This window comes from Nothoprocta perdicaria, unplaced genomic scaffold, assembly GCF_003342845.1.
Source record: "Nothoprocta perdicaria isolate Ctin4 unplaced genomic scaffold, notPer1 scaffold_287, whole genome shotgun sequence".
Lineage (NCBI taxonomy): Eukaryota > Metazoa > Chordata > Aves > Tinamiformes > Tinamidae > Nothoprocta > Nothoprocta perdicaria.
Genome location: NW_020455518.1, coordinates 640461 through 653495, shown reverse-complemented (window position 1 = coordinate 653495; position 13035 = coordinate 640461). Strand labels below are relative to the sequence as shown.

Sequence of the window (13035 nt, the reverse complement as noted above, 5' to 3'; positions counted from 1 at the left end):
GCCACCCTCTCCTTGTGTTTTTCATACAAAAGAGCGATTCTGGAGGAATAACCGCGCCCTCCCCTTCCCCGGGCCGGCCGCGCCGCCTCCCGCCCGCGCCGCCTCCCCAGGGCCGGCGCGCGGCCACCCAGGGAATTGATCCCGCGCGCGGCCGCCCCCGCGCCTCGCGCCCGCGCGCGCCTCGTGCGGCCGCGCGAGCGAGCGAGGCGGGCGGGGGGAGAGGCGCGGCCCGCGCATGCGCGCGACGGTTTAACGGTTAAAGGGTGGGGGGGGCGGCAGCGCGAGTCCTTCGGCAGCGACGAGGAGGAGGAGRAGGAGGAGGAAGCGGCCGGGAGCCGCGGCAGGGCCGGAGCCCCACGGGGCCGTGAGGCGGAGCGGCCGCCGCCGCGCTGCGTGAGTGCGCGGGGGCTGCGCTGCCCCCGCCGGGCAGCCCCTCGGCGCGCGGAGGAGGAGGAGAAGCAGCAGCCGCCCCCGCTCCATGCGCGGCGCTCGCCGCTCCGCTCCGTCACGGGGAGACGGCGGCCGGGGCCGGCTGCCCCCGCCGCAGCAGCATGTGGAGCCCCACCGAGGAGGAGAAATACGGCGTGGGTAGGTACCCACCCCCCCCCCCCCCCCCGCCCCCCCCCTCACCCCCGCCGCGGGGGGGCCGCCCCCCCGCCCCCCGGCCTCCCAAACCTCCCATCGCCATCACTGCCGCGGGGAGGGGGCGCCCCCCCACCCCAACCGCCTCCCCGCAGCGGGGGGGGCCGCCTCCCCTCTCCCCCGCCCCCCTCAGGTGACGGTTGGGCGCGCGCGGGGGCGGCCGCAGGTGGGGGGGGGCGGCTGTGGCGAGGGGGCCCTCGCGTGGAATAATAATCCCCTTTTCCCCGCGCTCTAATCCGCGGCGCTCGGCGGTGATCCCGCCCGCGCGGAGCCGGGGGAGGGGGGGGCAGCGGCGGCCGCCCCTGGCGTTAGGGGGCGTCGCGGCGGCCGCACCTGCCCGGCCGAGGGGCGACGCGCGGCCGGCGGTGCAGGGCGAGGCGGGGCGCCGCGTGCGGGGCTGCCGCTTTGTTCACGGCCGAGCGGGGCTCCGCGGAGCCTCCGGCGGCCGCCTCGGTGTTACGGGCTTGCGCCGTGGCGCCCTTTTCCCGTGTTTTCCGGGCTACAAGTGCGCGAAGTGATTCCCTCTGCGCATATCACGCGTGAGAAAAACACGCGCTTTTCCTCAACCTCGGATGTGTCGCTCTTAAACCAGCCAATATTTGTTACAAAATCCATAAAAGTAGGTGGTATCTGCCCTGTCTATACCTTTTCCCCCTTTTTTTAAAATACATCTATGATTTATTAGTTATAGCTTTAGAATTCCTTAATATTTACCAAAGCTCCATTTCTGCAAATGGACTAAAAAAATGTAGCCAAGTCTGCTGCAAAGAGCTGTTAACTTGCACCGCCGAAGTGGCGTTCTGGTAGGTGAGTGCGGAGCTGTTCGATAGCCTCGGATTTCAACAGCAAATTTTGGGGGTGGAGTCAATAAGCAATAAAATATAATGGTTTTTTTTTTTTGTCGATTTGTCACTTTGTGTAGCAGCTTAGTGTGCTTTGCTTGGTATAAGCTCCACAGGTCTTCAAAGAAATAAGGAATGCAGTTCTCTGCTTTTGTTTTTCTTTTTAAAAGATGCCATTAGATATTCTCGTGAAGTGAGAGCCTGTAGTTATGCAGCAGTAGGCATAAATGTCATAAAACTGCACAGAAAAATTGTTGCTGGAATGTTGTTCCTGCTTGCCGGTCACTGAGAACACATAAAATTAAGAGTTCTGTTCTATCTCCTGTGGATATTCAGGGATTATAAGTATCACAGAACTGCTCTTGTGTGACTGTAAATCGCCATCAACAGATGTCTTGGTTATATAGGTAAATATAGGTTATATAGTCTTGGTTATATAGGTAAAGTTTTCAAGAAAAAAAATAGACCTTTTTATTTGTTAGTGTTTTCCTTCTGTTCTATACTGTGTTTCTTTTTTTCCTTGTTGTGAAATACTGCTATTAGAGACTTGTTATTCAGAATTTTGTATAGTATTTGGATCATGCTCTCAAATAATAAAATGTATTTGCTGTCTTAGTTGAAAAACTGGATGCACTGATTCTCTTCAGAGAGAAGAAAGGAAGTCTCCATCCAATCTCCATTATAAACAAGCCTAGAAAAGGCACCTAGGAGACAGAGCGGTGAATGAAAACAAGTGTTACTTCAGTGTATCCTTAGGAATGCTGCTCTGGTGATTACTTTCCCCCAGACCATACACTTGTAGGTAGGTCTGAGGGTTATAGGTAGCTCTCAAGATCTTGCTCAAAGAGCATCAAAATTCTGTCATTGTGGGGTAGTTGTAGTTATTCTTGCCGTGACAAAAAATCGCTGTTAATCTGGCAGGGAGGGARCAGAGGTGAAAAATGTCACTTTAGTTACAACCGCTGCATAGGGAACAGACAGTTCTTCTCCAGTAGATCTGTAACTTAACTTGCTTCACCAGTTACCTTCCTGCCTTTTGAGAAACTGTTCTGTAGAAGGTGTAAACATTGGTAAAGTTTCCTCATGTTCAGAGTTGTACTTGCCAAACAACAACAAAAAGTATTTTGATGCTTTAAGTTATCCTGATCTCTTCAAGTAATTTATATTTGCAAAACCAGAATTTTCTTGACATGAGTTGTTGGTGTGAGCTTCTGTCTCAGGCTTTAGTAGTTTGTTTTTATTTCAGGCACTGCCAAGTCGAGGAAATGCTGCTTGTTTGCTGCTGCTTTCTTATCCCAGGACCAGTTTCTAATGTGCCCATGGGTTAAAGCAATAGACTTCACGTCCTCGCAGATTGAAGTTTGGGTCCTGGAAGAAAGATGCCATTAGCCTAGTGCCACAAGCAGCCGGAATCGTAGTGAGATGCGACGGTGTCTCTAGGCATCTGGGCCTCCCTGCCCCTTCCTGTGAATGGGGCAGGATGGAAGAGCGGCCGGCTGCAGCTGCTCTTCTCATTGATGTAGCTGTGATGTGTCATCTTTTAATCTAGGTAATTTGGTTCAGAGGAGACTATATAGAAACTGTTATTCCCAGAAGAAGCCCGACTGAAAATCTAGGAAGTTTTCAGTGCTGACAGTTATGGGACTCTCCCAACTGCCCAGCTCTCCTACGAACCTTTGTACGCTTTTGCAACAAAGGTATTAAATGATTACTGAGGATTTGAAAGGAAAAAGAAACCCTAACTGCAATGAAATTCTTCCTTGACTGTGCTTCTTCAGTGCTGTCTGTAAATAACTTCCTTCTGCTCTACTCGAAAATACATGTGTTCAGTGCCTCTACTTCTAAATAGGCTTTGAAACATTCAGACCTGCTGAAAAGGAAGCAGTTTTTCCTTGGGCATAAGTTAAGGTGGCCATTTGCAAAACAAATACTGAGATTTCCCAACCAATTCATTGGCGATGGGGGGGAAAATACAGCATTCTAACTCTCTAGTGTTTTAGTATTTTCTCAAATCAATTTCTGTCTTTAAGGGAATAGCTATTAAAATGATGCGCTTCAAAAGCCAGTATTAAGTAACAAGGAAGATTATAAAGAAAAGAAGAAGAAGAAAGAAAGAACTCTTTAGCAAATAACTGCCAATTAAGATTTGGCAGATGTGCATGAGCTGATTATGTACTTCATTAGGCTGTCAGTTTGTGCTGCTTTATTTTAATAGTGCCAGGAGCGCATTTAGGTGGTTCTCAAGAAAAAAAAAATTGTTTTTTGGGTAGTTAGTTCTGCCTGTTACCTGGCAGACCATGCTAAATATGTGCAAGTCAGAGAAGAGGGACAACCTGCACGAAGAGCATCTCTCTTGAATTTATTRAGAGAACTTTTGTGTTGAAATCCATGTTTTCAATTAAGTGATGAAAATGAAGATGATTTAAAATTTATTTTAAATAAAACAATGAGAAGTTAATCCATAAGCACAAATGTAGATAGCTAAGTCTTTTCTTGCTCCTATTAAGAAAGGATGCAACTTCTTAATGTCCTAGTTTTTCTTCTCTATTGTCTCTCTCTGTTTTTTTCCTCCTCCCCACTGACTGTTGACTTGCATATTTTGCAGTTTGCATTTATGGTGGGGAAAAATTTTTCTGCAAAACTTMGAAAATGTTTCTCCCTAAGACTTTAATGTTCTGTTCTAACAGGCTTCTCTAGAAGGCCTCTGATAAATGAGGGAGTTTGAGATGATTGATACAGCTGTTTTTCTGCTTCACTGAASAAGTTTAAACTATGTGTTTAAAATGTGAACTTCCAGAGAGATGGGAAAAATCCCTCCCCCAAACTAGGAAAACCTGCATATTCAGTTGTCCTGGAAGGAATGTAAATCATTACAGTTGTGTTCTGCATTACAGGATATGTATTATAATGCTTTATCTTCCATGTCTTTACCGCCAGGAACTATAATTGTCTGGCAGCAGGAGGGAGGTGACTAAGGAGATTCTTCAGGGATCTGTCTCGGGAGCAGATCAGTATGGAGGGATGCGCCTGGGAGATGTCTAGGCAATACCGTGTTGGGAGCTGGTGGCAATACTCGGGGATATGCTCATTAGTCAGGAAAAGGAGGTGATCGGTGCATTGGAGTAATTCTTGATGCCGTTAGCGATCTTGCCCTTAAAGGCACATTTTTAACCTTTGGACTTCATTAACAGAGGAGATGGTCAGTCAGCGGAGACTGAGGAAATATATATGCGTTGTGTGACTGAATGAAGAGTGAATCACCCTGTAAAATGTCYCTGGAAGAGAGTGTCTCCGAAGATGTATCTGACTTTGAGTATGGCCAGGAAAGCTTAGCGAGGTCTCAAAGCAGTAGGCAGTTTTAGTTTGTGTAGTGTAAATTTACAATTCTGCTGTTGCTGACTTGGAGGTTAGACCTAATTTTGTGAGCAGAGGTTGGGATGTTTGAGCTTATTTATCCTGGAACAGAGTGACTGAGTGTATGGCTACTCCGTGAATACCTTGTCCGAGAAGCTGGATGAGGATTAGAGTAGATGACTTGTTCAAGGTTAGACAGGCATCAATCATCTGCAGATATATTTACAGTAGAAACAAGCCAAAGATTCCTAAATACACGGCAGTGAAGTTGAGCAACAGCTTTTTAGATTGTGTGCAAAGGCAAGCAGTGTCTATGTTGAGAAGTTTATGAAGTGATTTATATGAGGAGTGAGGTTTGAGTAGAAGTGGTAGTATTGGAACATGGCTTTTTACTCTCGATCCTGGGAAAATTTTGAAAGAATTTGTCCTCTATTTATTTGTAGTTATGCTGTATTATGCATCAAGATCTTTGTGATTTCAAGGGAATTGCCAGTGGGTATGATGAGAAAGGGATTTCTTTCCCCATCAGTCCTATCTGCAAAGCAAAATGGCTTTTATTTTTAGCTTGGTTTCCTAAGGGTGACAATCCTTAAGTGTCCTTCAGGCTTTTCTCCTCACCTAACAGTGCCTCTCACCCAGCAGGGAGCCACGTCTCATGATGAGAGTCAGAGATCTTTATTCCCCACCTCTTCTATGAAAGTTGCTGCTGGCGTAGGGAAGAAAGAACCAGAGCCTGTGTGGCTGGAAATGCAGATGGAGGGACATGTGCTCAAGTGTGGACAATAAGGCTCTATCAGACCTTCCCAGCCCGGGCACGGTGAGGGGAAGCTGCTGATGTGAGCACAGAGAGAGCAGGAGAGGGCTCTGGAGACGTGCCTGGGATAGAGGAGGACTGAAGGTCTGTCTGGGGGAATTGCTAGATTCATCACGGGATGAAAAGGGACGAGTGGGACACGAACCTGCATTGGTAGGAAAGTAAGCTTGTCATGGTTACTCAAGGAGCAACTTCCTTTGTTTTCTTTTGTTAATGTAGCAAGTATTAATTACAGCTAAAATGTCAATATGCCTTAAATGATCCGAGTTGTTCTCAGAACATGTAGGTGCTCATTTGGCATTTCTTTGTATGCTTGGATTTCGATTCATCACCAAGGCTGTGGGATGGGAAGGGGGATTATTCAGAGTGAAATTAGTGGGGAAAATTGGAAGTGGGTTTCTCTTCTGAGCAATGTAAGATGTAGCAAATGGAGAGGGRGGAAGGAAGGGGCAGTGCTGGTTGTGCTTAGTCGTTTTGTGTTGGAGGAGAGCGCAAACTTGGTGTTTCTATTAATCCTCCTGAATGTAGCATTTGTTAGTTCTTCCCTTTCTGCAGTCAGTGGCATCGCTCAGCTGGACTCGAGTCGCAGTATCTTGCAAACAAAGCCTTTCTATTCAATAATCCTATATTTAGAAAACCGGAGACATCTTATGAGCCCAAGATAAACACCAGGGAAATATAGAAGCGTTGTTGCCAGAGCCTGTGATCTTCTAGAAAATTCTTTACCACATACTTGGTGGCATTTAAAAACACGTAATAAGGTAATCCCTGAGGACGAGGAAGAGTGTTTCCCCCCCCTCTTCATATGCCTTGTGACATAAATACACTAACTTTTCCAATTARTATGTTAAACAGTTATTTAGAGCATCATCCTGCTACAGAAGGACTGTAACTGCCTGGTGCCCCCCAACAGTTAGTCTCACCRGTGGCCATGCACATTTAATGGATTTGTTCTTTGGAGAAATGGGAGCTCTGTTCAGATAGGAATGTGAAAACATTAATCTTAGATTGGAAAGTCATGGAAGGATATTCGTCTCAGGAATTCTGATGCAGCATTTTCTAATGCTTCAAAGAAATGTTTGTGTGCTTGAATGAAGCCTAATATCTTTTATTGTGATATTCAATAAGGAAGAAGCAAAGAGAAGCACACAGTAGCATCATTCAAAACCATTTTTAACTGATGATAATTTTAGCATATTTGTAAGTTTTGGATCAGCCTTAATATCACTGTATCTTATTTCTTCATGTCCTGTATCACACTGTGTATGCTCACTGACTGTCAAGGTAGGGATCCGAAATATCCATTTGAGTTCTCAGAGGTTGAAATGATCTTTAGCAGTTTTCTGCTGAGATCCTGAAAGCTCCCTTTGAGCTTTATGTGGCTATAACTCTTTGCTAATAGACACGTTTCAGTGTGGGTTAAACAAAGAGTCTTTAGTCAAAACTTACTGGAGGCTCTGGGAAGGCCGCTGTGGGTCTGAGCAGCCTACGTGCCTTGCAATATAGTTGGGAGGCAGTTGCTTCCCACGAAGGTGAAACTTCCCCCTCTTCTGCTTGACTCCTTCTCTTGCTGCTTTCTGGATACTAAGCCTTAAGCTACAACAAGTGGTGGTGAAAAGTGGGTCACTCCACTCCCTGCCTTGCTCTGTTTCCCAGAGCTCTGTCTGGATGCAGCTTGGGGAAGCCGAGGGCCTAACCACACTGCAGTGTTGGCACTGGGTTGTTGTGGGGGGAGGCTTGATTTGTTTTGAACATAAAGGCTTCTAGTGGTGTCCTTGAGTACTCGGCATGCTAGAGTTCACTGAAGTGTGCTTTGGCAGATGGCTTGCTCTTGGAGAAAGCTCCTGCTCCTGTATCTTTGAACAGCAGGGGACACTCTTTTTCCTATAAATATGTTTAGAATGAGCTTTTCRTGCCAGCTGTTAATTTGGGATGTCTGCCCTGTCAGTTTTTGGGTCTTGGTGAGTGAACCCTTGCGTAACTGTCAGTGAAACCTAGCAGAATGTGTGGTTAAACGGGAACCRACTGAAGAAAATACATGACTTTTTCCTGACCTGTTTTCATGCTGGGTTGTGTCCTGCTGGAAAGGCTGTTCTACTTCAGCAAGTTCTATATGGGACTATTTCAAAGACTATTAAGTAGTCTATATGGGGAGCTGGTCTGTATGGCTGTAGTAACAGGGTTTAGGTCTGGGAGGACGGATAATTCAAATGTGCTGATGATTGCCTCTTTAGAGAAAAATGGCYAATGGAAATGTCAGTGCAAAGTTGCCAACTTCACCTGTGCTTGTTATGTATATGTAAATTAGTATAAATGTAGAGAGAGCATGTGCTTGAGAGAGAAAGCGTCAATCAACATGGGGTAGATGATCCAAAAACATAASAATTGTTATAACGCAAACTTTATTAAAAGATGGGTGATGGTCCCCCCTCTTCCCCCCTCCCTTAAATGCCTATAGGCTGTAATGGTTGGTAACTAAATKGTTGATGAACCAAACAGGCCACAATCAAATTTCACTGCATCATGGATCAGCGTTTCCATGCGGTGCTTTTGCTCTGTTATTTGCATGTACRCACAGCCACGGAATGGAGCTGCCGGTGTCCCTGGCCTTGCAAGCAGGAGATTCACCTGCTTATGTGGATTGGCCGTCACTGAGACACTGACTGCTTGATTTTTCAGTAYTGAGAAGAGCCGGCCTGAGATCTCAGAGGGCTCGTTCTGGTGCTCTCCATAGCGCTGCCTCGCTGCTCTGTCGTGTGCACTGTGTGTGCAGCTCTCTGCTTTGACCACTTGCTGCTTTGTTTCAGCTTTTCTGAGTATGCCAAGCAGCTGATAGGAATTCTGCACAAAGTACTCTACTGGTTTTCTTTTTTTTTTTTTTTTTCCTGATTAGTAGTTGGTTATTTTCATGGTTAAAAGGTTTTTACCCCAAGGCAGATCCTTTTTAAAGGAAGAGGTCTTGCAGAAACAGCTGCTTTTGTCTCTGGAGATGAAGAATTGGCTTCTTTAACTTTTTTTCATCAAAAGCTATAACTTGGGTATTTGCCTTTTTTTTTTTTTTTTTTTTTTATTTTCCTTTCTCCATTCTGGAGAGACTGCACTTCAGCTCGCCATTCCCAGACAGTATTTTTGTTCTATTATTTAAAAAAAAAAAAGTGGTGATTTTTTTCCCCCCTCCGCTTGGATAGGGAATGCAGTAAGATAAGGAGAGTATTTTACCAMTATTTCTGATGATAGTGATAGCAGTAATGTACATTTGCTTAAGATTAGAAGAAGGAAAAGACCTGGTGAGGAAAGCATCTCTGATTTCATCATCAAGTGGGTATTTTATTATGTGTCATTTTACTAGCAAATAGTAGACCAAAAAAGTCAAAGTTGCTGTGTGAGAGTTGAAAGGTTTCTTAGGATCTTGTGAATTATATTTGGGTTCCACAAAAAGTTCTTATGTGACAGCCAGTGTAAAGTGTGGGTGAATATGGAGTTTTTAGGTAAGATGCAGAAACTGGGGTACTGACAAATAGTCTTATAAATCTGCCCTTTTGATGGAGAATGAGGGGATTGGATTGACAATAGATGCCAAGATGACTTCAGCRCACTGTGAATTTAAGCAAATAGGCAATGGGACTGAAAGTCCAGATCTTGCAGCATAATGGTAAATGCAGTGTTGGCAAATCGCTGTCTGGGAAATTCCTTTCCACAATATGTGCGATTAAAAAGTTGCCTGGAGAGATCTCCATCCATTGGAGTAGTCACAACTTGATTGTTTTTCTTGTTTTATCTCCTGGTGTTTAATAGGAGAGTGCTTTTCTGGCTCCTCTTTGTAGACTGTAGAACTCAACGCCGAGGAACACGGTGTGGTCACTGTAGGAATGGGATTGACTATAGATTTGCAGGAAGTGGATGAGTAATTCTGGGACTGGTGCCTGCCAAGCTGGAAGTTCAAAATGAGCTCCCTCAGAGCTGAGAAAGTGGACAGTGCTGTGGGCCCCAGGTCTGTTGTTCACAGTTCTACCTCTTGTCACCTGGTTGTGCAGAACTTTTTAAATAGCTCATGGTTTTTGAGCCTCATCTCTATTTTTATCGCAGAGGGGTGGGGAAGGATGTTGGCAATAATTCACCTTGGGAGTGAGCGATCACCTTTCTTCCCAGGCATCTGTTTCCTTTTTTACACGAATATTTTCGTAGTGCTGCTATGACTCAGGAGAAAGAGGCGGTGTTGCTAGGCAGCCGCCGGAGCCCTTYGCAGATGCCATGTGATGGCAGTAAGCTGCCTTGCAATAATCCATCGGTGGCAGCATTCCTGGCGGAGCTTCGCCAGTGCAAAAAGAGAGGAGCATCCTTGACAGGAGCAGATGCTGCCTAGCAACTGCYGGTGCGCCCTGGCCAGCCACAAATACTTGCACTTAATTGTAGCATCGTTTTGGTAATGCACACAAACCTAAGGATCGCTTTCCATTCTGCAGTGTTTTCTCTTGCAAGATTTTGTAGAAAAGTTCATAAAGGCCATTAATAATGTCGGGAGATTCTTTAGCACTCTTTTAAATCATGTCTTTTATTTAATCYCTGCTCTCTGATTGTAATGTCTGGATGGCTTTTAATCAGCTTTTGATAATCTTTTTTTTTTTTGTGTGTGTGTGTATTACATTAGTGCCTGGCAGTTCGAATCGGATTATAGCCCTCTTCTGTGTGGTGCGGCACCAGTAGACTGTGTAAGAAGTTGCCCTTGCTGCAAAAAAGGCGTCTTGCTTTACTTGGGTTGATGGGTTTTTTAGAGTGTAATTGGATATATCCTCTTCTCCTTTGTACATTAATTCTTTATATTGTCTGTCTTGCTTAAACAGTAGGATGTTTTAGRAGTTCTGGGTCTCATTTTTGTTCCTTGCTTTCTTTGGAAATGTACCTTCTGAGTGTGACATGAACTTGCAAATTAATTTGTGTGTCTCAAAGTCATTTTTGGCTAATAACTGAAATCTCCACCCATAATTACACATTTAATATTTGGAGTATGCACTGTGGAGGTGAAGAGACTTCCATGTCAACTTCCTTGTGGTTCTCCCTCTTGTTGCATGTTATCAAAATCTGACTGTGCAGGCTATGCCAGCTTTGATTAAGCAGTTCTACTAAAATTGAATTATATCAGCCATTAATTTTGCAGTGAAAATGTTGGGAAGGGTTCTCTGGAAAGTGCTTTGTGCCCTTTTGAATGGTTAGGCCCACAGTTTTCCCTCTGTGAGGAATGATTCCATCAAGCAAAGTCTTAAAACTTGGGCATCTTCTTCAGTGGGGTAGTTTGTATAGATTTTCTTTCCTCTGCTATCATATTGCTGTAGCTTAAAGGCCTCTTCCTTTCTACCATCTATAAATACAGAGAATTAACATCACTCATCTTTCCTAGAAAAGAACTTGATAGGGAAAGATAGCTGGTAGGATTATAAAACCATGAGTGATGTGGACTAGAAGAGCAGAAATTGTTTGATTGCTCCTCTTTTAGTGTATTTAGAATAAGAAAGACACCAAACAAAACTTTTCGGCATGGTACATAAGTGAAATGTGGGATCTGGGCATGTTGTGTATGTTAAAAATTGCTAGAGTTCAAAAACATTTGGATGGATGCACACAGGAAAAAATGTAGAGAGCCATTTAATGTAATTTGTAGAGTAATCATGAAATCTCTTGTGTTAGGAAGTGCTGATCTACAAATTAATGGAATAATTTGTAGATTCCTTGCCCTCTTCCTTCACCACTCCTTTTGGCCCCTGTGAGGAAAAAGAAACTGGATTTAGAGCCATCTTCAGTAGAATGACTCTAAAGTTACGCTGTCTGGAGGAACAGGGAGTAAAAACATGCTCATCTCACTCAGCTGCTAGGAACACTGTGTGCTTAGAGGGATTAGGCTTTCTTAATAGATGAATTATTGTAGGGAGGAAAAGAAAATTTTAGGAAAAGATGCATAATCTGGTGCARTTTACATTATTTTCCTTAAAGATCAATGTATATTAATAAATCAGTTGCAAGATTGACCTAGACTGCTTGTTAACAAATGGTTTAATATTGAAGTGTCCCATCTTTCAGTGTAGACTATTTAAGAAATTATAGTAGYGTTTTGTTGAAATATCATGTACAAAGTAGTGCTTTGTAACTCTTCAATGTTTGGAAATAAACTRTAAGAGCTACAGAAGCAGGTCAGGAATTCAGGTAACTGTTACTGCTATACATTTATTCATATAATAAGTCTTTTTAGAAAAATCCATTCAGTCTGCTTGATTTGCCTCGAGTGTTTTTGACTTTCTTTTTAATTTACATTCATTTTCTTTTTAATTTACTGTTACTTCAAAGAAAAAAAGCTTGCTTACTTTGCCAATCTGTTGCGTGCGACATCTTTGTTTCAGCCTTTAAAAGCAAAACAAAAACTCATACTCTTAAGTCTGAGACCCATTATTAAGAGATATGGTGTGTGTATGTATTTACTCAATGATGAGCATCCCTACAGAACGCTTAGATGTTGTGTTAGAGGTGTAAGTACAAAGCTCAGGAGAACTTTGAAACTTGTAGTGCAAAACAAAATTTGGTGTCTATGCAGATCAATCAATTGATAAGGTACAGAGCTAATTAATTGGGGTAGAGCATGTTACAAATGCAGTTCCGCTGCTCCTGTCCCTTGTCATTGCTTCTGGAAWTAATTTATCTGAAGACATACTTAGGACATGATTAATACATAGCCTGAGTAACTGCAAGTTGATTGTGGTACAGAGCAACTATGAAAATTAAATGGCAAAGTGTTGATGAGGACAAGATTTGTAAAGAATAACAAAATGTAGTTCAGCCTGTTGGATGTGTTCTAGCAGCACCAGGGAAAACTTGGGAAATAAGATTCAAATAATAACAAAACCTAACTGTGGTTAGAGAAATATAATTTAGATCTGGAGAGAGAAAAGGAGATCGTGGGAATTTCTTGAACYGAATTTATTTCTCTTCATTTCAATACATGGAATTTGCGTTAGTGTATCATGGAAGGCAGAGAGAGAAAGGATGATAAAATAGGTCTTTTGTGTAGATAAGTATTGGCTGGTRGTGGGCTGAAATTCTGTTTATTACTGTAAATAATACATTATGCAATGTTAAAATACTTTTGTAAGCTTCAATGTACAGAAATAGGTTGAAAGCAAAATAGAAGATRCACAAAAGCACATATATACGTATCACTGTGCTGGAAAGGAATTTTATTTATATATTAAGAAAACTTGTTYTTGGTGGGGAGATTAAGCAGCTAAATTCTGCATGACTTTTTACATGGGTGTCCTGTGCCAGACAGCAGTCCGTCATTTTCTTATTTTTCCTCTYGTCTTTTCCTGATATTTACGGGAAAAAATGTGACTCAGTTTA

The 13035-nt window shown here is 43.6% G+C and overlaps 1 protein-coding gene across 1 annotated transcript in view; it reads left to right on the top strand.

Moving 5' to 3' along the window:
- Positions 1-551: 551 nt before the first annotated feature.
- The window catches only part of DOCK3 (dedicator of cytokinesis 3), a 147878-nt gene continuing 135394 nt past the window's right edge, over positions 552-13035 (top strand). Inside the window, exon 1 of the mRNA XM_026041538.1 lies at positions 552-588. Coding sequence (XP_025897323.1) covers positions 552-588 — 37 coding nt within the window. The remainder of the gene's footprint in view (positions 589-13035) is intronic.